Raw genomic sequence first — 25,180 nt, 5'->3', positions numbered from 1 at the left:
TTAGCATTCAAGATGAGGTAGTAAATTGAATTGGACATTGGCTTTGTGAGAGAGCTAGTGAGTGGTTGTATGCAGTTGCCTGTCTGACTGGAGCCCTGTGACTAGAGGAGTGCAGCAGGGATCGATGCTGGATCCTTTGTTGTTTGTCAAATATATTAATGATCTAGATGATAGTGTGGTTAACTCAATCAGCAAATTTGCAGATGTCACCAAGATCTGGGGTGTCATGGGCAGCAAGGAAGGCTATCATGGTCTGCAGTGGGCTCTGCACAAGCTGAAAAAATAGTCTGTAAAATTTCATATGGACTATAATGCAGAAAATTGCAAGCTGTTGCAACCAGGGTAGTTCTTACACAGTGAATGATAGGGCACCGAGGAGAGTGAATGAACAAAGGGATCTGCGAATGCAGGTCCATAATTAAAAGTGAGTGGCATCACGGGTAGATACAATTGTAAAGAAAGCTTTTAGCACATTTGCCTTCAAATATCAATGTATTGAGTACAGGAGATTCCATGCTATGTTGAATTTGTATAAGACATTGATGAGGCCTGATTAGGAGTATTGTGTGTAGTTTTGGTGACCTACCTACAGGAAATGTGTAAACAAGTTTGAAGGAGTACTGAGAAAATTTGCAAGGACCTGAGTTGTAAGAAAAATTGAATAGGACTATATTCCTAAGAACATAGACGACTGACAGGAGATCTGACAGAAGTATACAAAATTTTGAATGTTAGAAATAGGGTTAATGCAAGCATGCTCTTTCCACTGAGTTTGGGTGGGACTACAACCAGAGGTCATGGGTCAAGGGTGAAAGCTGAAAAGTTTAAGGGGAATATGAGGGAAACTTTTTCATTCAGAGGGTAGTGAAAATATGGAATGTACTGGCTGCAGTGGAGGTGCATGCAAGCTCAATTTCGGTGTTTAAGAGAAGTTTGGATAGGCACATGGATAGTAGGAGTGTGGAGGACTATGGACCTGATGCATGGAGTGGGCAGATTAAATGGTTTCTGCAAGGACTAGGTTGCCAAAGAGCCTGTTTCTGTGCTGTACTTTTCAAAGACTCTGAATAGGCAGGGAGACAAAGGGGGTGAGTGGGCTCTGTTGGTAAAAAATGAAATCAAATCCTTAGGGAAATGGGGCCAGAAAATTGGGAATTCTCTTGGGCAGACTTAAAGAAACTGCAGGGATAATAAGGCCCTGATGGGAGTTCTGTATAGGGCTCTGAATAGATGCTAGGATGTCGGGTATAAATTGGATTTCTAAGCCTCTGCTGATAATCCTTGCATCATCAATAGGGACAGGAGAAGTACTAGTGGATTGGAAGGTTGCAAACATTGTTCCCTTGTTCAAGAAATGGAGTAGAGATAACACAAGAAATTATAGACCAGTGAATTTTTCTTCATTGGTAGGCAAGTTGTTGGGAGAAGATCCTGAGAAGCAGGATTCATGAGCATTTGGAGAGACATCATCTGTGTAGGAATAGTCAACATGACTTTGTCAAGATCAGGTCATGCCTTATGAACTTAATCAAGTTCAATTGAATTCTTTGAGGATGCAACAAAGCACACTGTTGAAGGTAGAGCACTAAATGTAGTGTGTATGGATTTCAATAAGGTTTCCCATGCGAGACTCATTCTGGAAGTAATGAGTCATGGGATCTAAGGGGATCCAAGGAGACCTTACTTTGTGGATCCAGAATTGGCTTGAACACAGAAGGCAAAGGTAGTTGTGGATGGTTCATCTGCTGCATGGAGGACAGCGTTCAGTGATGTTCCTAAGGGATCTGTTCTGGGACCGCTCCTCTTTGTGATTTTCATGGCTGCCCTGGATGAGGAAGTAGAAGGTTAGTGAGTTTGCTGCTGACACAACAGTTGGGAGCGTTGTGGACAGTCTGGAGGGTTGTCGGATGTTACAGCACAACATAGATAGGATGAAGAATTAGGCTGAGAAGTGGCAGATGGAGTTCAATGCAGACAAGTATGAAGTGGTTCATTTTGGGAAGTCAAACTTGAGGGCAGAATATAATGTTAATGGCAAGACTCTTGGCAGTGTGGAGGATCAGCAAGATCTTGGGGTCCATGCCCATAGGACACTCAAAGCTGCTGTGCTGGTTGACAGTGTTGTTAAGAAGGCGTATGTTATGTTTGCCTTCATCAATCATGTGACTGAGCTCAAAAGCTGTGTGAGTTCTAGTCACCTCTTACAGGAAGGATGTGGATACTATAGAAAAAGTGCAAAGGAGATTTAAAAAGATGTTGCCTGGATTGGAGAGCATGCCGATGAGAATAGCTTGAGTGACCTTGGCCTTTTCTCCTTGGAATAACAAAGCATGACAGGTGACTTAATAAAGGTGTATAAGATTATGAGGTCATGTGGATAGCTAGAGCTTTCTCCCAAGGCTGAAATGACTACCACAAGGGGGCATAGTTTTAAGACGCTTAGAAGCAGGTACTGAGGGGATGTCAGGGGTAAGTTTTCACACAGAGAGTGGTGGGTGCATGGAATGTACTGCCGGTGGAAGTGGATACAATAGGGTCTTTTAAGAGCCTCTTAGATAGGTACATGGAGCTTAGAAAGATAGAGTGTTATGCGCTAGGGAAATTCTATGCAGTTTCTAGACTAAGTTAATAAAAAACACAAAATGCTGGCAGAACTCAGCAGGACAGACAGCATCTATGGGAGGAGGTAGTAACAACGTTTCGGGCCGAAATGTCGTCACTACCTCCTCCCATAGATGCTATCTGGCCTGCTGAATTCTGCCAGCATTTTGTGTTTTTTATTTATTTCCAGCATCTGCAGATTCACTCGTGTTGCTTCTAAACTAGGTTATTTGGTTAGCACAACATTGTGGCCACAGCGCCTGCAAAGTGCTGTAGATTTCTATGCTCTATTAACACATAAACACGGCAGCCTGTGATGTGCTTCAGTTATGAGCTGGCTGAGCCAGGTTCTAAAGCATGCAATCACCTCTCATGAATTAAAAAGGCAATTACCTGCAGATGCCGCAGAACTTGCAATTAAAACAAACTGTGAGGGTATTCAGGTTAGGCAGCATTTGCAAAAAGTGGAGCTGGGTAAATGTTTTAGGAACAGTTCATGCCAGTGAACTGGATGCCAGAGAGTAAAGTCTACATTGTGTGGAATGTTTTAGAAATGATAATCAGGGAAAATATTAACAGGTGCTTGGAAAAGTCCAGATTGATAAAGTAGAGGCCAGAGTGATCTATATAAGGCAATAAATGAAGAAAGAAATTGGAAGATGCTGGAAATCTGAATTCAAGTAATCTGAAATCTTTGTTAAAGACAATTCATGTATGACAAACCAGACTGGATAGTCTGATGTAGTAAAGGCTGATTTATGTAAACGGTACTGTTAAATGATAGTTACCAATTCACAAAGACAAATACAACAGGGTTGCATTTAAACCTCATTCAAAAGCTGGTTTGGTAAATGGATTACCTTGGAATTAAAATATTAATAGTAATGTGGATAGAAAATAGACTTCAAAGAGGAGAGAATGGTACTCAATGTTTGTATTCAAATTGGTGGAAGGTAGACTTGGCATTTACTGGCATCCATGCTGGGATCACTGCTTTGGTTACTGCAAATTAATAACATAGATCCAAATTCATTCTGCCAGTCACAATTCGCTAACCTTTTTTTTAAACCTGGCATTAATCACCAAAGTCTGTAGAAACAAATAGTTACTTAATCAGCACCCATGATCTAACTGCTATTATTGTTTTTTTGGAGATAACATGTAGAGCAAGCCCTTCCAACTCAATGAGCCACACCTCCCAGAAATTCACCTATTTAACAGTCAACCTAATCACAGGACCATCATTTATGACCAATTAACTTACTGGGTACACATTTGGACTGTGGAAGGAAACCAGACCTGCCAGAGGAAACACATGCAGTCATGGGGAGAACATATAAACTCCTTGGAACTGAACTCCAAACTCTGATGCCCTGGGCTGTAATAGTGCCTCGGTAACTGCCACACAATCATAACTTGGAATGATGTGACTAATTCTTCAGCTAGATGGTAGGAGTAAATAAATAGGAAATACGCAGGAGTGATTGTCTGTTTATAATGTAAGAAAATAGATGTCTCAGTGAATTTATTTTATTAAGGCTTTCTGTATCAGAAGAAAGGTAGAACACATGTATACAAAGATTTAGTATTTATTATAATTAGAGTTATAGCAAAGAATTGGCCATCCAAAAATACCACTCTGGGCTGATGCTTATATTCAGGGGCCACTTTATTATGTACATCTGTCCGTTAACACAAATGTCAAATCATGTGACAGCAATTCAATGCATAAGATCATGAAGGCAAGGATCAAGATCTTCATTTGCTGTTCAAATCAGAATAAACATTAGAATGAAGAAGAAATGTGATCTAAGTAATTGACTGTGGAATGGTTGTTGTGCCAGACGGTGTGTTTAGAGTATCTCACTGATCTCCACAGATTTTCACACACAACACTCTGTATCGTTTACCAAAAAAGGTGTGAAAAACAAAAACAATCTACTGAGCAGCAGTTTTGTCAGTGAAAATGCCTTGTTAAAGAGAGAAGCCAGAGGAAAATAGTTAAACTGATGGGAAGACGAAGGCAATTCAAATAAACACACATTGCAACAGTGGTGTGCAGAAGTGCATCTCTGAACAAAAAACACATTGAACCAAAGTGGATGGGTGACTAATTTAAGGGCTACCTAAGGATTACCTAAAATGGCCACTAAGTGTACGTCTGTGGTCTCCTGCTGCTATTCTGAATGTATAGTCCGCAAAGCAACATTCATTTCTGTAAACTTGCAGTGCAAGTGCTAGTCAGAGTTATTTTATAATTCTGGCTACATTTTAAAAAGTTATTAGCTTGGAAGTGCTACATGAGTGCTGCTGTAGTGATTCTTTTTTGCATTGGTGTTTACTTGCTAACAAACACACCATCCCTTTGAGATGGTGTTTCCTGGGTGTCAGATGTGTCATAAGTCAGGTGTTGAATCGGGACCCAACTGCAGGACAGACATTGGAGTCCCAGAAACAGGACTAAACGGAACCCAAGGATGGGATGGGATGCAGCCAAAGCAAAGGAAGCAGGACCAGAACGAGGTACTGGGAACAAGGAGCCTGGGGTGGACTCCGAGCCCGAGACTGGACAAGGACCCAGAACCTGGGTCTTGCCTCGGGCTCAGACCCCCAAACCCAGGCAAGGACATGACGAGGCTTAGGTGGAGACTTGGGGTCCTGAGGCTTGGCTGGAGGCTGCGGTCCTGGAGTTTGGGGAACTCGGAGGCTAGAGCTAGGGGAAGACTAGGAACTACACATCAACATGGAGCTGGGACTTATCCTCCAACAAGCCAGGACTCATCTTTGACAGGACACTGACATGAGACAGACAGTACACAGACCTAGAGCCGGGACTTACCCTCCGACAAGCCAGGACTCATCTTTGACAGGACACTGACATGAGACCGACAGTACACAGACCTAGAGTTGGGACTTACCCTCCAACAAGCCAGGTCTCATCTTTGACAGGACACTGACATGAGACCGACAGTACAGAGACCTAGAGCTGGGACTTACCCTCCAACAAGCCAGGTCTCATCTTTGACAGGACACTGACATGAGACAGACAGTACACAGACATAGAGCCAGGATTTATCCACCAACAAGCCAGGACTTATCTGTAACTCTGCACCAAGGTAGGGCAGGAACATCTGCAGGGCAACAGCAGAACAGCCTGACTTACCCCAAGGTGAGGACAAGACAAGACAGATTCCCCCCACAGGGCAACGGCAGAACAGTCTGACTTACCCCACAGAGGCAAGGACAGGAAGAGACAAACACCAAAGAACAACAGACAGTTCCACTTTGCACCAGGGTAGCTCCAAGTAGCCATTACAGCCAGCAGCCTTGGCTGGCTACAGAAGCAACCAGATTCCCACCTAGCTCAGAGTGGCTGACAGCCATCCAGCTGGCCCAGGAAACTGCTGAATCCCTACTGCAATGACAGCTCCAACTACTACCAGCAAGGCTCCCAGAAGCCATGGTTCTTCAACACAGCCCCAAGGATGGCAATAGCCTATTCTAGCCATTTGTGCCATGAGCCTCTGACAAGACAACCCCCAACCACACTCAATTCCAGGGCCACTTATATTCCCAGTTCCAATATGAGCCTCAGATGTTTCTGGTTAAGTCAAACCGCAGCAAGAGACCGCTGGAAAACCCGGAGTTCGGAGTCCACGGACCAGACCATGGACTTCGGACTGAACCACCACAAGATGCTTTGCACTGTTGTGCAGGTGAGTCGGTGAATGACCTCTGGTGGATGCCCTTGACTAATATACTGAGACCGATTTTTTAATAGTACGATGATGAAAATCAAAAAGTGTCATCTGGCACCTTCCTCTATCAACGTACCACTTCCTACTTGTAGTAAGGAAAATAGATGCTGCCTTTTCTCCATCTCCTCCTGGCTGATGTCCATTCTGGAAATTGTGCTGAAGCCTGACAGATCCAATTGGATGTTCGCACACTCAGAGACAGAGCTGTGGAAAATATTCAGATCTCACATTGACATGGGATAAGGAAAAACCTTCACCTCACTGAGCCTTGATACTCTGTAATTAATTCAAGGTTACTGACCAGATACATGGTAAATAGGATTAATACAGATAAGACACTCGATATTTTTCTCAGACTCAGATGAGTACAGGCCCTTTGTCTGAGTTGTCTGACTTAATAACTCTACCATTTTTAATGTTGTATAATGTAGAGAGGCATGGTGGCACAGTGAGCAAAGCCACAACTTCCCAGCCTCTGCAATGCTGGTTCAATGTCAAACCCCAGCACTTCCTGTATGTGGAATTTGCAGGTTTTCCCTGTCTATTTGTGGCTTTCCTCTGAGTGCTCCTGTTTCATTCCCACAATTAGTTTAATTGACCACTGAAAATTGCTTCTACTGTGTATAAAGATGGGAAAATACATGGGAATATGGGGGAAGAATCTGGTATTATAGCATCATGGAGTCTTCTTGGAAACTTCTCTTAAATGTTTCAAATAAACCTGCATCCATCACTTCCACTAGCAGCCAATTCTGCACTTACGCCTCCCTCTGAGAGAAGCAACACACAAAATGCTTGAGGAACTTAGCAGGCCAGGCGGCATCCATGGAAAAAGGTACAGTTAACCTCTGGCTGAAGGGTCTCGGCCCAAAACGTCAAGTGTACTTTGTTTCATAGATGCTGCCAGGCCTGCTGAGTTCCTCCAGCATTTTGTGTGTGTGGCTTGGATTTCCAGCATCTGCATATTTTCGCTCATTTTCCCTCTAATAGAAGTATTTTTTTCCCTCAGATTTCCCTTAAATATTTCACTTTTCACCCTAAAACTATGACCTCTAGTTTGACTCAATAAAACTGAGGGGAAAGAGTCTGCACTCATTCACTCTCTATACCCCTCATAAATGTGTAAACCACTATACGATATTTCTCATTCTTCTGCATGCCAGGTAATAAAGTCCTAACCCATTCAACCATTTCCTATCACTGAGTTTCTCAATTTCAGGAAATATACTTGTAAATTTTCCCTGCAATTTTTTCAAGATTATTGATTTGATTAAATTGGAATATGTACTGAGTTGGTGAAAGATCTGTTTCACTGCTGTAGGACTTTGATCTGCTGAACATCATGGGAGTAAATGTTGAACTGTGATTTAGAGAGGGGATGGAACATTCACTGTCTTCCTTTTACGCACAGTGTTGTACATGATGACTGAGTGCTGTCAAATGACTGCACAATATTAGCGGTTCATAGTTTCGGCCAGTCAGGTTATTGCAAGGGTTGAAGATGGGGTAAAGTTTCTCATTGAAGGTGTCATTGAAAGTGTACAGGTGAGACATCCTGTCAGCATTGTAAAAGGACACTCGACCCCCTTCATAGTCTAAGTAAACCCCCAGCTTGCAAAGTTTTCTATCAACTGGAATGACAGCATCCTGGCAGGTAGATGCTCTGTAGTCATTTTCGCCAAACAAACCTATGACCCAGTAACCATGTGAAGGAATGGTTATAATGTCACCCTTCCTGTTGGCAGACTCTCTGCAGACACCAATAACCCACTGGACTTTGTGACCAAGATCCACCTCCCAGAAGTGTCGCCCAGACGTAAATCCCTGAGAGCTCAGAACACACAGGTAGACATCGAACCGGGCCGGTGAATCGAGCACGTCTTCCTCCTCATCCTGCTCTTCCTCACTTTGCTTCACACTAACCAGGTCCTGGGACAGTAGGAGCTGCCTGTTTGCAGTCTCTGGGTCCAGAGTGAGATGCTCTGGGACTGGAATAAATCAGGAGAAGAACACGTTACAATCACAAAACACCATCTGGTATGGGTAGGCGAGGAGGACAAGTGCAGAAGGAAAGTGTCTCATGATCCCTCAGTCATTATTAAGCAAAGGACCTAAATTAGGCCAATTGCTCATTGAGATTCTCTACCAATTAACATAGGGAAAGGAGCAGTGCAGCATGACAACAGGCCTTAGCATCAAACATCTAACAAGCTTCTATCATGCAGAGGTTATTTATATATATATATATAGCATACAGACAGGTTTTTCATCAGCACATGTAGCAATAATAAACAAAGTTGCCAATTTACATTTATCCCATGATTTCTGTGCTGAACTCAGTGCCAACTTAAAGTAAATCTTTTCTGCTCCTGCTTGGTCCAAAATCCTTCCATACTCTGTATTTTCATGCATCTAACAGCTGCAGTATGTTTGTTTCCACCAACAACCTTGGAATCCTTTACTAGACTCTACCACACTATGTAAAATGTTTCTGTGAAGGTGATAGATAGAAACAGCTGAAGAAGAAGGAATATGATAGGAGTGGTAGTGGTCTATGGGAGAAAGGGAAGGAGGAGGCACTAGAGGCAGGCGATAGGCAGATGAGGAGAAGATAAGGGTAAGAGCCAAAATATGAGCTTCCATAAAGCAGCAGCATGATTTCCTGTTCACTCTGACCACCCATAAAGGTAAACTGCAAGAAGAATTTGTCTAACCTCTCATTATATTTTATAACCTCTATTTCAGGTGAACCTCTACAGCACCTTTTCCAAAACACTCACATCCTTCCTATAACTAGGGCAATCAGGATTAAACACAATACTCCAAGTGTAGCCTAACCATTGTCTTGTTTAGAATAACATGCCACAATTTGTCTGTCATGTTACACTCACGAAGGACTGGGGACAGGTGCAGAGGAATGGCTGGATCCCCAGGGAGAGAAAGAAACAAGAGGTTAGACATCAAATTACCTTCATGGCCTCTGAGGAATGACTAAGTGACACTACAAGACTATTCATTCTTTCCGACAGAATGGACCCCGGCCCCAACCCTGACCCCTACCACCCCCACCAGCTTTACAGCATTTGTAGCTTTTTTTTTAAACTTCCAGCTCCCTCCACTAGCTTATACTCTTATATCTGCTTCCGTCTGGTAGGCGCTTCAGATCCCTCCAGACTAAGACTAATAGGCACTGGAGAAGTTTTTTCCCTACTGCGGTCACTTTGCTGAACAGTTAACTGCCGGTTAACTGTCGGCTATCTATTACTTGGATTGCACTACCTGTATGTATAATCTATATTTTCATTTATATTTATCATTATTATTGTTATGAGCAGAGAGACAACATCTGCCGGAAGTAAATTCCTTGTATGTGCATAGGTACTTGGTGATTAAAATCTGATTCTGATTCTGTTATCAACCTCCATCCATTAACTGAGTGACTTATTGATCAAAGAGAACAATCAGCTTGACTGCCTGTTTAAAATGAAGAGGCAACTATTCAATTTCCATCACTGTGATCATCAGTGGACATTTCCATCACTGTGATCATCAATGGACATTCCCAAACCAATGCCATTCTTTTTATGCATGGGACATCCACCACCCTATGTCTGAAAAAGATGTCAGAACCTCATTTAAATCTTTACCTTCCCATTTAAACTCTTTATATTACCCTAACTTTAGAGCTGTATATATCCCTACCATGAGTCCATTTAATTTATCCATGCCCCTTATGATTTTTTGGTTCCATTCAAATCCCACAAGCTGCCTATCTGTTGTAGGGGCACTTTCATGTGTCTTGGGCTTGTGAGACCTGGATCTCTCCAGATCAGACAACAGCCAATGTTCTCCAATTCGGAGGCTCACCCTGGTCTTGGCCACATGGCCACTGTAGATCTTTGGGGTACTCATATGCCCTGGCTGGTGTTTTTGTTGAAGAGGTCCTTTAAACAGTGGTGCCGTGCTAACACCATGTCCTCATGTCATTTAGCCTGCCAGCTGAAATGGATTACCACAATGTGCCACATGGAGGTAAACATGAAAACTTCTGGAGGTGGATGAAGACCAGCGATGCCTGTCCACCCTATTAGGTAGGGTGCAGCTGCCAAACATCAAGTGTACTACCTCTATCCAGAGCCCCCTACAACCTCATGATTTTACAAACCTCCATAATGTCATCCCTCAGTCTCTTTCACCCCAGAGAAAACAGCTACAGGCTATCCTGTCTTACCTTTTAACACAAACACTCCAGTCCCAGTAATATCCTTCTGAATATTTTCTACATCCTTTCCAGCTTAATGACATCCATCTTCACCCAGTCAACCAAATCTGCACACTGCATTCCTAACACAGTCTCACGAATGTCTTGGACAGTAGTAACATGGCGTCCCTGCTACTATACTCAATGTCCTGGCTGGCAGATTAAATATTCAGTTGAAAGATTGAGTATTTAACACAAATAACACACTCATTCTCATGGCAAACAGAGAATAGGAGAGTCCAGTCAGTTTTACCTGGTTCAATTATTCTCCTCATGGCTTTCCACACTCTGAAAGAATGGAAGGGTTCGGTGAAGGTTTCTCTGCTCAACTCCTCTTCACCTACTCTTACTTGGTCAACAGTACATCTTGGGAAAGACACGACATGGTGCATACACCAGAATCAGAATTAGGTTTATTATGATTGACATATGCTGTGAAATATGTTGTTTTGTGGCAGCAGTACAGTGCAAGACATAACATTTAATGTGTTAGAATAAATAAAAAGTCCAAAAGAGGTATAGTGAGGTAGTATTCATAGGTTCCTGGGCTGCTCAGACATTTGACTGTAGAAGGGAAAAACTGCTACAAAACATTGAGTATGTGTCATCAGGCTTCTTCTCCTTGATGGCAGTCATTAGAAGAGAGCATGTTGCAGATGGTGAGGATCCTTAGTGATATTTCTTTCCCATTTTTGAGGCACCTTCTCTTCAAAATGCCCTCAGTGGTGGACAGGGTTGTGCCTGTGATGGAGCTACCTGGGTCAACACTTTGCAGTCTCTTTCAGTCCTGCGCATTGGGCCCTCCATACCACATGATGATGCACCCAATCAGAATGCTCTCCAAATGTACATCTATAGAAATTTACGGGGGCAGAGGTGGGATTCTACATAGGAAACAACAACAGAATAAGTACATGGCAAGAACAGACAATGAGATGGACGCACCTGCATAGAATGTCTTTAATGTCCTAAACAGAGAAAGACAAAGGACAGTGATTAGAATCAAGCAGACGTAGTTCTGAAATCAGCCAAACTTAGTTCCATATTACTAGCTACCTTCATCATATTGGTGTCATCACTAGTCTCTAGGTGTGCTTGTATCTCAGAGATTTTGATCTCAGTAGATGACATTTCATCCTCGATTTCCTTCACTCTCTCCTTCAGTTTCTTCAACATTTTTTTCTCATCCTCTTTTATTTGATGTCTCAAGATCTCTTCCTGCTCTTTCAGGAAATTGTGCATCCTCTCGAATTCTGCTCCAATTTCATCTGTCACTTGCTCCACCCACACCTGCAGAGAATGAGGAGGAAAAGCACAAGCAACAGTAAAGATCGACTAACTTGAAGAAGTTCTGTCACATGTTATTATGACCTGGGAAACCACAGTTTCAACAGAAGATGAGCTGCAGCTTCCATGAACTCTTTTGCGGAGTCTGAAGTAAGCTGAACCCAGTAACATTTAAAAGACATTCAGACAGGTACATGGATAGGAGGTTTTATATGGATTTGGGGCAAACACAGACAAATAAGACCAGCTGAGGTAGGTGATGGTTGGCAAGGATGAGTTGGAGTGAAGGGCTTGTTTGTGCTGTATGATTCTATGACATTTTTCTTCCTCATAATATATTTTGTTTCTTTGGTAAGATCCAAGCATTTTGTTGATTTGCAGCGATTTCTTCCTCCTGATATCTCAGAATACATGGACACAGCAGTGCTTGACTTGCCTCCGTTAACTGGTATATTGTTTTGGTGTTGGTGCAGTGTTCCCGCTGTCAGACTATAGAATGGCGAAGCAACTTAGCTCTCAAAGCTCTCAGTGACTCTGAAGGTGATGCTACAGAAGAGCAGGGGGATCCTTTTGCAAATCCAGATCCAGTAACTCTTCAAACACCCACTTACATATTGTGACTCATTTTGGCATATTCCAGGCTACTGGAGTACATGCTGATGGATGCACTGAAGCTTGGTGAAGCTAATGTTAAGAAGCTGTGGGACAGAACACAATCTTGGGTTCTTGCACTGCCTCACATGGAGGGGTTGATCTTGATGTGGAGACCCTTGAATATTGAAAGTGATATCAATTCAGGGAACGACATGAGAGGCAATAGTGCTATGAATGTAAAACAATGTTTAATATTTTTTTGGCAGGATTTCTTTGATTTCATACAACATATATCTTCGTTATGTCTAAAGACTATTTTAAAATTCAGAAAGGCCCACATTAGGAATCACACCCTGGTGCTCTTGAGCAATTAAATAACTGGATGTGGACATTACCCTGGATCTCAGCATGGATAGTAATACCAGTTAGAGCACCAGACATTGGCGGCAAATCTAGCCCTTCTACTGATGGCTAAATTCTTTGAATTAATTCACAGTAAGATCATTAAAAGTGGATTGGATTTACCTTTGGCTCTCCCAGCATTGCTTCCTCTTTCATTTTTCTTTTAGTAAGGCTCTCCATTTTCCTTTTCAGTAAATCCGAAACAGCTTCTAGTCTGCCCTGAAACATTTGGTGTTTTCAAGATGTGTAAATGATTATGGTTTGTTACATGGTCAGTGTACCGGTCAAAATATAATCAATTCAGTCTTTGTTATGGTAGTCAGCAGCGAAAGATACAATCTTGTACAGGTACACTTAATTTTCCACTAAACTTACCTTGATACCAGGATTAAGGATACAGCTATAGCCCACCAGTGAAATATGCTCAATTGATATCTGGATATTTGCATCACTAATATACAGTACCCTTTAAATATTTAAGGGAGATATAATAGACAAACACCAGCAATCCAAAAATATTTTTATAAGTATTGGGATGTCCAATATTATAATTATAGATAAACACTAGCAAGCACATTTACACGTACTGGTGTACCCAATAGATGTACAAAAACACACACAACCTCAAACTATCCACACAAATACTGGGTCACCCCATATATATGAACAAACACCAGGCTGGCTGACATACACGGGCAACTACATTGGCACTCAAAACAGACCAATAAACACTGGGACTATCAGTGGTATGTGATTAAAAATAAGTGGGGGAATTGATGGCAGCTGAAAGGCACTGAGGATTTTATTTATCTGCAGCTATGCTTGTGCGAGATGAGTAACTGCTAAGGGTTTGCAGAAATGTGGCTCCAGGACAACTTCCATGCACCATCAGTCTACAGGCCATGGCAAAGACTTGGGCTATATTATTATTATTCATATTATTGTATTGTGTCACTGTATGTTTTTTTTCTGTATCATAATTATATGTGTGCTGCGCATTACTGTTGGTACTGTGTTCTGTACGTTGGCCACAAAGGAACACTCTTTTGCTTGGCTGTATTCATGTGAATGGTTCAATGGCATTTAAAATTGAACTTGAACAAAAGGCCAAATGACCTTTGTCCCTGATGTAAGAAAATAGAAAAATTTATGGACAGATATTGAAAACACAAAATACATGAATAATTGGACATTCTATTTATACAAAGACACTAAAATAGGTACTTCATACATTCCAAAGATATTAAGACACGGGGAAATTAAGACATTCCGCTGATCAAGTCTGCTTATGCATTCATTCACCACCCTCTGGCTGAAGAAGTTTATCTTCATCTTTGTTTTAAAGGGGTGTCCTTGTATTCTGAGGCTGAGCCCTTTGGTCCCAGACTCTCCCACTATTGGAAATGTCCTCCCCATGTCTACTCTATCTAGGCTTTTAGATTTTCGGCAATATTCGGTGAGTTGCAATTAGATCCCACCCCCACACAAATTCTGCTAAACTCAAGGAAGTACAGGCCCAGAGCTATCAAATGCTCCTCATATGTTATCCCCTTCTTTCCCAGAATTATTCTCATAAATCTTTTCTGATGCTCTCCAATGCAAGCTTTTTATTTAGATAGTGGTTCACAATACGCTAAATGTGGTCTGGCCTGCACATCACAAAGTCTCAGCTTTACATTCTTGCCTTTATCTTCTGTTCTTCAGGAAATAAATGTGAATATTGCATTTGCCCACCTTACAACTGGCTCAGTCTGCAAGGTAACCACTTAGGGAATTCTGCTCTTGAAATCCTAAATCCTTGCGCAACTCTGATTTCTGAATTTGCTCTTTGTTTATATAATAGTTGGTTAAACACTGAGATATGGCAGAGATGTGATTTGCAAAATAATATAAGCATCCAAGGAATTTTAAAGCTGAGTAATCAGGTCAAACCCAGTCTTAAGGCAGGGAAGAAGGCATTAGAATGGGGCACCAAATACTAGATCAGAGGTGAGTTTAAAGGAATATCCCTAAGAAACAAGGGTGATGATCTCGAAGAATTTTGGAAGGCAGGAGAGTTAAGTCATCTTCCCCATTCAGGTAAGGGAGAGAGGGGTTGGACATAAATCTTCAGTAAAAATGCTTCATCATATTATTCCATTGTCATTATGCAGTGTGCATATGAAAGAAGGCCAAGACCAGAGGTTGTGTAAGGCTGTAGACCCAGCCGGTGCATTGCACAACCAGGAAGAGTGTGAACAGAATGAGGAAAGTTTTTAATTCTGTGTTTTCAACTTGGTGGAAAAGTAAATCAGACTCTCTGTGGTCTCCTTGTTAACTTGCAATCCACCTCCTCTTCCCTCAGTTCCCCCGTCTCCCCACTGTCCTATTCCTCAGGATTCCCCATCTCTGTTGTACACCCACCTAATTTGAAACAACTTTGTCGATCCTTCATTGTCAGTGGATCTAAATCCAGAAACGCCCTCCCCAACAGCACATTCACAAGAAGAACAGTAGCAGATTAAGGAAGTAGCTTAGTTCCACATTCTAATGTCTAAATACTTTGAGTCACTGAGAACTACAACACAGAAACAGGCCCAATGGTGACCCAATCATCTAACTAAGCCCATCCATTTGTACCCAGACCTCAAAACCCTTTCTAGGAGGAACATGAGGGATAATTTCTTCACTCAGACATTGAAGTGTGGAACGAGCTACCATTGGAAATCAAGGATGTGAGTTTGATTTTAACATTTAAGAGATGCTGGGTAAGTGTATGGACAAGAGGGGTATTGAGGGCTATGTTCCCAGTACAGATCACTAGGACAAGCTGGAATAATAGTTTGGCAAGGAGAAGAGGGGCTGAAGGGCCAGTTCCCATGCTGGTGTACTCTATGATTCTAATATCACAATTGAACCTCCTCGACCACTTTCACTTATTTTACCATTTAAATTTCCAAAATGCCTTTGGTCTGTATGTTATTGCCACCAAATAACCCAATGCATTGAATTCTCAGCAAAATGATGTCCTTTTGAGCCCGTCAAGAAACGGATAGAATTAATAGCTAATGTTTAATGCAAGAGGGCATGAATTTAATATGAGAGAGTGTAAATTCAAAGAAGATGTGCCGGCAAGATTTATTTTCGAGAGTGGTGGGTGCCTGGAATGCTCTGCCAGAAGTTGTAAGTCTGATAGAGGATTTTAAAAAACTCTTGGATAGGGATATGGATGTGCAGAGAATGGAGGAACATGAACACAATTTAGTTTCATTAGGTGCACAAGTACTAATTTAATTAGTCTCAAGTTTCAAGATTCAAGACTCAAGCTTGTTTACTGTCATTCATCTGCACACCAGTGTAAAGGAAAATGAAACAAATTATATTCCAGATCCGATACAGGATAAAACACAATAAGCACAAAGAACATATTGTTCAAAGAATAAATACATAAGATTAACTTATCTACATAGGGTATGTAAATAAAGTGACGCTAAGTACAGGAATATCTCTACATGAAGTAACTCTGACAGGAAATGATAAGTTAGTGGTGCTGAGTGGTGTCATAGGGTTAGTTAATGGGTGGAGGTTTTGATCAGCCTGACAGCTTGGGAGAAAGTAACTATTTGTCAAGTAACACTGTGGTCCAGAAGGCCTGCTCCATAGAAACATAGAAAACCTACAGCACAATGCAGGCCCTTCAGCCCACAAAGTTGTGCCGAACATGTCCTTACCTTAGAGATTACTAGGCTTACCTATAGCCCTCTATTTTACTAAGCTCTGTGTACCTACCTAAAGCCTCTTAAAAGACCCTATTGAATCCACCTCCACCACCTTTACCAGCAGCCCATTCCATGCACTCTCCGCTCTCTGAGTAAAAAATTTACTCCTGACATCTCCTCTGTACCTACTCCCCAGCACCTTAAACCTGTGTTCTCTTGTGGCAATCATTTCAGCCCTGGGATAAAGCCTCTGACTATCCACACGATCAATGCCTCTCATCATCTTGTACACCTCTCCACGTCACCTCTTGTCCTCCTTCGCTCCAAGGAGAAAAGGCTGAGTTCACTCAACCTATTCTCATAAAGCATGCTCCCCAATCCAGGCAACATCCTTGTAAACCTCCTCTGCACCTTTTCTATGGTTTCTACATCCTTCCTGTAGTGAGGCGACCAGAACTGAGCACAGTACTCAAAGTGGGGTCTGACCAGGGTCCTGTATAGCTATAACATTACCTCTTGGATCCTAAATTCAATTCCACGATTAGATGAAGGCCAATACACCATACGCCTTCTTAACCACAGAGTCAACCTGGGTAGCTGCTTTGACTGTCCAATGCCCTCGGACCCCAAGATCACTTTGATCCTCCACACTGCCAAGAGACTTACCATTAATACTATATTCTGCCATCATATTTGACCTACTGAAATTAACCACTTCACACTCATCTGGGCTGAACTTCATCAGCCACTTCTCAGCCCAGTTTTGCATCCTATCAGTGTCCCACTGTAACCTCAGACAGCCTTCCATACTATCCACAACACTTCGAACCACGTGTCATCAGCTAACTTACTAACCCATCCCTCCACTTCCTCATTCAGGTCATTTATAAAAATCACAAAGAGTAAGGGTCCCAGAACAGATCCCTGAGGCACTCCACTGGTGATCGACCTCCATGCAGAACATGACCCGTCTACAACCACACTTTGCCTTCTGTGGGCAAGCCAGTTCTGGATCCACAAAGCAATGACCCCTTGGATCCCATGCCTCCTCACTTTCTCAATAAGCCTTGCATGAGGTACCTTATCAAATGCCTTGCTGAAATCCATATACACTACATCCACTGCTCTTCCTTCATCAGTGAATTATGAATGATTAAGCGGTAATGGGACGAGAATTTGTAGGAAGTATGTGTGTGAGGCCAGTTTTCTGTGCTCAGTGTCAGATGTGGGGGGTCCTGGAGTGTCTCAGCCTCCTGGACAGCCATATCTGCACCAGATGTGTTGAGCTGCAGCTCCTGAGGGACCGAGTTAGGGAAACGGAAATGCAGCTCGACGACCTTCACCTGGTCAGGGAGAGCAAGGAGGTGATAGAGAAGAGTTATAGGCAGGTGGTCACACCAGGGCCATGGGAGATGGACAAGTGGGTCACAGGAGGGGGAAGGGGGAATCAATGATTATGAATAGAGCTAATGATCTGTAAGGATTAAAAGACCCTGATGAGAGTTGTATACAGACCCCCAAACAGTAGTAACAATGTGGTCTAACAATTACAAAGGAAGATAAAAAATGCATGCTAAAAAGGCAATGCTACAATAGTCATGGGGTACTTTTATTGGGAAAACCTGGTTGGTGATGGATTCTAGGAGAGGGAATTTGTAGAATGCCTATGAGATGGCTTGTTAGTGCAGCTCATAGTTGTTTCCATTAGGGGATCACCTATTCTGGATTAGGTGCAATGAACAGAATTGAGTAGAGTGCTTAAGGGAAAAGTGATTATAATATGATTGAATCGCAAACAAGAAAAAAAATCTGGAAACCTGAGCAACACACACAAAATGCTGGAGGAACTCATCAGGCCAAGCAGCATCTATGAAAAAATGTACAGTCGATGTTTCAGGCCGAAACCCTTCGGCAGGACTCATATGATGGAATTTACTCAGAAATTTGGGAAGGTGAAGCTAAAATCAAATGTATCAGTACTACAGTTGAGTAAAAGGAATTACAGAGGCATGAGAGAACATTTGGCCAGAATTGATTGGGAAAGGAACATTGGCGGGGATGATAGCTGAGCAGCAAAATCTGGAAGTTAACCATAGAACCATAGAACACTACAGCACAGTACAGGCCCTTCAGCCCTCCATGTTGTGCCGACCCATATAATCCTTAAAAATGTACTAAACCCACACTACCCCATAACCCTCCATTTTTCTTTCATCCATGTGCCTGTCCATGAGGCTCTTAAATACCCCTAATGTTTTAGCCTCCACCACCATCCCTGGCAAGTCATTCCAGGCACTCAGAGCCCTCTGTGTATATGTATATATATATATATATATATATATAAACTTACCCCTGATATCTCCCCTAAACTTCCCACCCTTAAATTTTTATACATGTCCTCTGGTGTTTGCTATTGGTGCCCTGTGAAACAGGTACTGACTATCCACCCTATCTATGCCTCTCACAATCTTGTAGACCTCTATCAAGTCCCCTCTTATTCTTCTACGTTCCAAAGAGAAAAGTCCCAGCTCTGCTAACCTTACTTCATATGACTTGTTCTCTAAACCAGGCAACATCCTGGTAAATCTCCTCTGCACCCTCTCGATAGCGTTCACATCCTTCCTATAATGAGGTGACCAGAACTGAACACAATACTCTAAGTGCAATCTCACCAGAGATTTGTAGAGTTGCAACATGACTTTTCTACTCTTGAACTCAATCCCCCTGTTAATGAAGCCTAGCATCCCATAGGCCTTCTTAACTACCCTATCAACCTGTGCAGTGTCATTGAGGGATGTATGGATTTGAACCTCAAGTTCCCTTTGTTCATCTTTGTTCTGGAAACAATTAGGAAGGCACAGGATATATACATCCCAAAGAGGGAGAATGTTCAACAGGAAAAATGACCCAACTGGAGTTACCAAGAGAAGTCAAAGCCAACATAAAAGCCAAAGAGAGGGAAAATAATAGAGCAAAAATTAGCGGTCAGTTAGAGGATTTTAAAAACCAAGAGGAAATAACTAAAAAGTCACTAACAAGTTGTAGATGGATCACAAGACTAAGCTAACCAATAATATTAAAATAGATACCAAAAGTTTCTTCAGAGAGAAAAAGTGAAAAAGAAAGATGAGACTGAATATTGGACTGGTGGAAATTGATGCTGCTGAGGTAGTAATGGGATTCAACGAAATGGTAGATGAACTGAATAAGTACTTTGCATTCCCGGTGGAAGACACCAGCAGTTTAATGGAAGTTCCAGATATAAGGTGTCATGAAGTGTTTGAAGCTACCATAACTAGAGAGAAGGTTTTTGGGAAGCTGAGAGGTCTGAAGGTAAATAAGTTACCTGGACCAGATGGTGCACACCCAAGAATTCTGAAGGAGGTGGCTGAAGTGATCCTGGGGTTATGAGTAATAACCTTTGAAGAATCGCTAGATTCTGGAATGGTTCTGGAAGACTGGAAATGTACAAATGTCACTCCACTCTTCAAGAAGTGAGAGGCGTAGAAGAAAGGAAACTATAGGCCAGTTCGTCTGGTCTCAGTGGTTGGGAAGGTGTTGGAGTCGATTATTAATGATGAGCTCTCAGGGTACTTGAGGGTGCATGATAAAATAGTCCATGTTCTGTCTGGTTTCCTCAAGGGAAAATCTTGCCTGACAAAATCTGTTAGAATTCTTTGAAGAAATAACAAGCACGATAGACAAAGGAGACTCAACTGATGTTGTGGACTTTTCAGAAGGCCTTTGTCAAAGTACCTCACATGTGGCTGCTTAACAAGCTATGAGCCAATGGCATCACAGGAGAGGATCTAACATGAATAAAGCAGTGGTGAATTGGAAAATGGTGGGAATAAAGGGAGCCTCTTATAGCTGGCTGATGGTGCCACAGAATTCTGCATCGGGGTTGATTCTTTCAATGTTATATGTCAATGATTTGGATGATGGCATTGATGGCTTTGTTGTAAAGTTTACAGACAATCTGAAAACATGTGTAGTGGCAGATAGTTTTGAGAAAGTAGAGAGGCAACAGAAAGACATTGATTAGGAGAATGCGCAAAAAAAATGGCAGATGGAATACAGTGTTCAGGAAGTGTATAGTCTTGCAGTTTGGTAGAAGAAATGGAAGGGTTGACTACTTTCTAAATGAAGAGAAAATACAAAGAACTACTGAGGTTCAAAGGGACGGGTGTATTTGATCAGGATTCCCTAAAGGTTAATTTGCAGGTTGGTCTGTGGTGAGGAAGGCAAATGTAATGTCCTGTTTCTCTCACCAGCTTCTTCACCTCTTGACTTTTTTTCATCATTCGCTTATCTTGCCTCTCGGTCCCCATTTCCCCCTCCCATTCTCCTCTGCGATACGTTTACCTTGTACTTCTTGGCTGCAGCCTTGACAGTGATCACGCTGTGGGTCTGGTGCTGAGAGTTCCAGCAGTCCGCACAGATCAACTCCAGCTCCTCTTCGCAGAACAGTTTCAGCTTCTCGTCATGTTCGCGGCAGAACAGTTCCAGTTCCCGCTGCTTCACCCTCACGCTCAAACGCCGGAGCTGCTCTGCGACGTTGCCCAAGGTTCGGGAGGGTCTTGTATTCCGCTGGGTGAATACCTGCTGACACTGGGGGCAGGAGACATCTCCCAGGACGTTCTCCCAAACCTGAGAGATGCAGGATCCACAGAAGCAGTGGTCACACTCTAGAGATACCGGATCGGTGAACAACTCAAAACAGAGGGGACATATTAGCTCCTGGCATAGTCCCGCGATCAGTTTTCCGGACGCCATCGTCCAGCTTGTTCATTATCTGCTCTTCTGCTTTCAGTTTTGATTCCGGAAACATTTGTTCTTTTACAAATCATCCCGAGGTTCAAAAAAAATCTAAAGTGTTTGCATGTTTCCTCTGAGTCACCACTGAACTATGAACCGGCTGGCAGCGAACCAAGTTCGCATAGAGAATCATCGTGAAGAAAACAATACACGTCATTGAACAAGTACACTGCTGGAGGCATTCAGCGGATCGAGGAGCCTCTGAGCTGGAAACTGAGTCGGAGGGAGGGGAATTGTCTGTACAGGTCGAAGCCCCACATCTATGGAGAGGAACAAACAGTCGATGTTTCAGGACTGGGAAAGAAGGTGGAAGAAGACAGAATTAGAAGGTGCGGTAGAGTAAGGAGTACAAACTGGCAGAAGGTAGTTGAAACTTGGAGTAGGGTAAGGTAGCTGGTGGGCATGAGTGGTAAGAAGTAGAAGTCGTGATAGGTGGAAGAGGTAAAAGGCTGAAAGTGAAAGAATATGATGGGAAAGGATAGTTGAACACGGGAAAAGAGGACGTATGACGGGCTACAAAGTGAGGTGATATGCAGGATATAAGAAAAGGGGCAAGAGGCGAGTCAGAATGGGGAATTGAAAAAAGAGAGATGTGGAGAGTTGAATAATTTCCGGAAGTCAGAGAAATTAATGTTTCAAGACATCAGTTTGGAGGCTAGCCAAATGGAATATGAGGTGTCGCTCCAGCAACCTGAGTGTAACCTCATCCTGGCAGAAGCAGAGGCGATGGACTGACATGTCAGAATGGGAATGGAAAATCGAATAGAAATGAGTGGCCAAGTGGAAAGCCTGACTTTTGTGGTAGTCAGAGCGAAGGTGCAGGACAAAGCAGTTCACCAATCTACATCTGGTCTCATCGATGAAAGTGAGGCTACACTGGAAGCACTAAATATAGTAGATGAACCGGACTAGCAGGTGAATGGTCTTCGCACCCATTTGGTGCCCTTAATGCTGGGGAGGGAGAAGCTGTAGGTGTTGGGTAGGTGTAGCAGGTCTGCTTACAGGGTTTAGTGATAGGAGAGAGATCAATGGGTAGAGACGAGTGGACAAGGGAGTTACATAAGGAGTGATCCCTGCAAAGAATGGAGAATGGGGACAGAGGCAAGTGTGGTTAGTCTTGGAATCTCCTTTTAGATGGCAGAATAACTGAAGAATAATATGCTGGATAGAGAAGCTCGTGGGTGGTAGCTAAGGCCAAGAGGAACAATATCCCTGTAATGGCTGCAGGAAGATGACTGTTTAGGAAATGGAGGAGATGTGAGTTTAGGGTAGCATCAATTGTGGAGGAAGGGAAGGCCACTCTTTGAGGATGAAGGACATTTTAGATTCTCTGGAATGGAAAGCCTCATATTCATTTCAGATACGGTGGAGATGGAGAAGCTAAGAAAAGGGAACAGTAATTTTACAAATGACGGGTTAGGAAGAGGTATGGACAAGTTAGCTGTGAGAGACAGCAGGTTTATAAAAGATCAGTGAGCAGTCTGTCCCCAGTGATCGCGATTGAGAGACCGGGATAAGGGAGTCAGGTGTCAGAAATGCGCCAAGTGAACTTGAGGGCATTGTGGAAATTGGAGGCAGGAACTAACACCAAAGCAGCTGTTGATTAAACATAGACAAAGTTACGGAGAATTACCGGTATAGGTTTGGAATATGAACTGTTTCATATAGCCGATGAAATGATGGGCACTACTGAGCCCTTTTGTGTGCCCATAGCTATGCCTTGGATTTGGAAACGTGGAAGGACCCAAAAGAGAAATTGTTGAGAGTGAGAACCAGTTCTGCCAGATGGAGGAAATCGGTGGGTAGTGGAGGGGAACTGTCTTCACCTGCTGTCTATATAGAAGTAGAGAGCTTTAAGGCCTTCCTGATTGGGGATAGAAGGCCATAAGGAATGGACATCCAGACTGAAACTGAGGCAATCACACAGGGTAATTTAAACTGACAGTGTGTGCTTGAAGTGTCATGGATATAAGTGATAAAGGTCTGAACCTCGGTGTACAAAATGGAGCCAAGTTCAACATATGCCAGGCAATGTCTGAAAAGTTTGTTGCACTGAGGTGGGGTGTGTGATAACAAGCAGTTTGGGAGGGGCTTGTTGGGTAGGAATTGGGAGTCGTTGGTAAGGGAACTGGGAGCAGCCAAAGAGAGAAATACTGAGAGAATGAGAGAGTGAAAGAAAGAGAAAGAGAAGGGGGAGAAAGATGAGAGGCAAATGGAGAAAGGTGAGGGAAGAGAAGGGTGAAAGTTGGAGACAAAGGCTGGAAAAAGTTCAGGAGGCATACAAGGACTAAAATATGTTAGGTAAAGGATGGAAGAATGGGAAGAATTTGAGGAAAGGTGAATGCAGATGGAATCAGAAGGTAGGCTATGTCACAACCACGGATTCGGCCGTGCAGCAGATACTGCATTTGAGTTCGTGAATATGCACGTGTCAGCTAATTATTATTTCAATGTGATCATATTTTTCGAGACTTGGATACAGAAACACTTCCCTGCCTGCTTGCATTCCGACTTGCCCGAGAAATTGGATTGTCGAGTCAACTGACTCTGAAGACTAGTGGTCTGAAGACTAGTGGTATTCATTTTACTCTTAGTTGTTCTTTTCATCCACAGTTTGGGCTTTGTTCTCCATTTCAGAGTTTTAGTTAGCGATCCAGTTTGGCCTGTTGTTTACTGTTTTCTTTTTCCATTAACACCATTTGTATTAAAGGCTGTGAACTATTGATCTGCTTCAGATCTGTTAAAAAAAGATTATTATCTGAATGGTGGCTGATTAGGAAAAGGGGAGGTGCAACGAGACCTGGGTGTCATTGTACACCAGTCATCGAAAGTGGGCATGCAGGTACAGCAGGCGGTGAAAAAGGCGATTAGTATGTTGGCATTCATAGCAACAGGATTCGAGTACAGGAGCAGCGAGGTTCTACTGCAGTTGTGCAGTTCTACTGCCTTGGTGAGACCACACCTGGAGTATTGTGTGCAGTTTTGGTCCCCTAATCTGAGGAAAGCCATTCTTGCCATAGAGGGAGTACAAAGAAGGTTCACCAGATTGATTCCTGGGATGGCAGGACTTTCATATGAATAAAGACTGGATCAACTAGGCTTATACTCACTGGAATTTAGAAGATTGAGGGGGGATCTTATTGAAACGTATAAAATTCTAAAGGGATTGGACAGGCTAGATGCAGGAAGATTGTTCCCGATGTTGGGAAGTCCAGAAATAGGGGTCACAGTATAAGGATAAAGGGGAAGCCTTTTAGGGCCGAGATGAGGAAAAACTTCTTCACACAGAGAGTGGTGAATCTGTGGAATTCTCTGCCACAGGAAACAGTTGAGGCCAGTTCATTGGCTATATTTAAGGGTGAGTCAGATATGGCCCTTATGGCTAAAGGGATCAGGAGGTACGGAGAGAAACCAGGTACAGGGTCCTGAGTTGGATGATCAACCATGATCATACTGAATGGAGGTGCAGGCTCAAAGGGCCAAATGGCCTACTCCTGCACCTATTTTCTATGTTTCTATGTTTCAGTGTCTCTCACTCCACACTTGGGCCATATTTGAACCGTGTGGCAGGATATCCTGCAGATGCTGGAGATGTTGGAGGAACTCTGACGATCAGGCAACATTCCTAAAACCATAAGAGGTAGGAGCAGAATTAGCCCAGTGAGTCAGCTCCGCCATTCAATCCTGGCTGATACTTTTTTTAAAATCTTCTCCTCAACCCCATTTACCGGCCCTCACCTTTTAACTTTTGATGCTATGTC

General features: G+C 42.8%; 1 protein-coding gene across 3 annotated transcripts; it reads right to left on the bottom strand.

Moving 5' to 3' along the window:
• Positions 1–5,237: 5,237 nt before the first annotated feature.
• LOC140718935 (E3 ubiquitin-protein ligase TRIM39-like) lies at positions 5,238–21,626 on the bottom strand. 3 transcript variants are annotated; one of them, XM_073033236.1, is made up of 6 exons: positions 20,967–21,626; positions 13,027–13,122; positions 11,677–11,910; positions 11,566–11,588; positions 10,874–10,986; positions 5,238–8,347 (listed from the first exon to the last, which is right to left on the bottom strand). In XM_073033236.1, exons 1-6 carry the CDS (start codon positions 21,375–21,377, stop codon positions 7,761–7,763), a joined length of 1,464 nt encoding a protein of 487 aa, XP_072889337.1. In that variant the 5' UTR covers positions 21,378–21,626; the 3' UTR covers positions 5,238–7,760. The 3 variants fall into 3 exon arrangements, with proteins under 3 accessions (XP_072889337.1, XP_072889338.1, XP_072889347.1); XM_073033237.1 differs by having other exon boundaries at positions 10,874–10,908; XM_073033246.1 differs by lacking the exon at positions 10,874–10,986 and having other exon boundaries at positions 8,142–8,347.
• Positions 21,627–25,180: the final 3,554 nt, after the last annotated feature.

This window comes from Hemitrygon akajei, chromosome 2 (genome assembly GCF_048418815.1).
Source record: "Hemitrygon akajei chromosome 2, sHemAka1.3, whole genome shotgun sequence".
Lineage (NCBI taxonomy): Eukaryota > Metazoa > Chordata > Chondrichthyes > Myliobatiformes > Dasyatidae > Hemitrygon > Hemitrygon akajei.
Note: the sequence above shows the minus strand (reverse complement) of the source record. Positions and strands in the feature narration are given on the sequence as shown.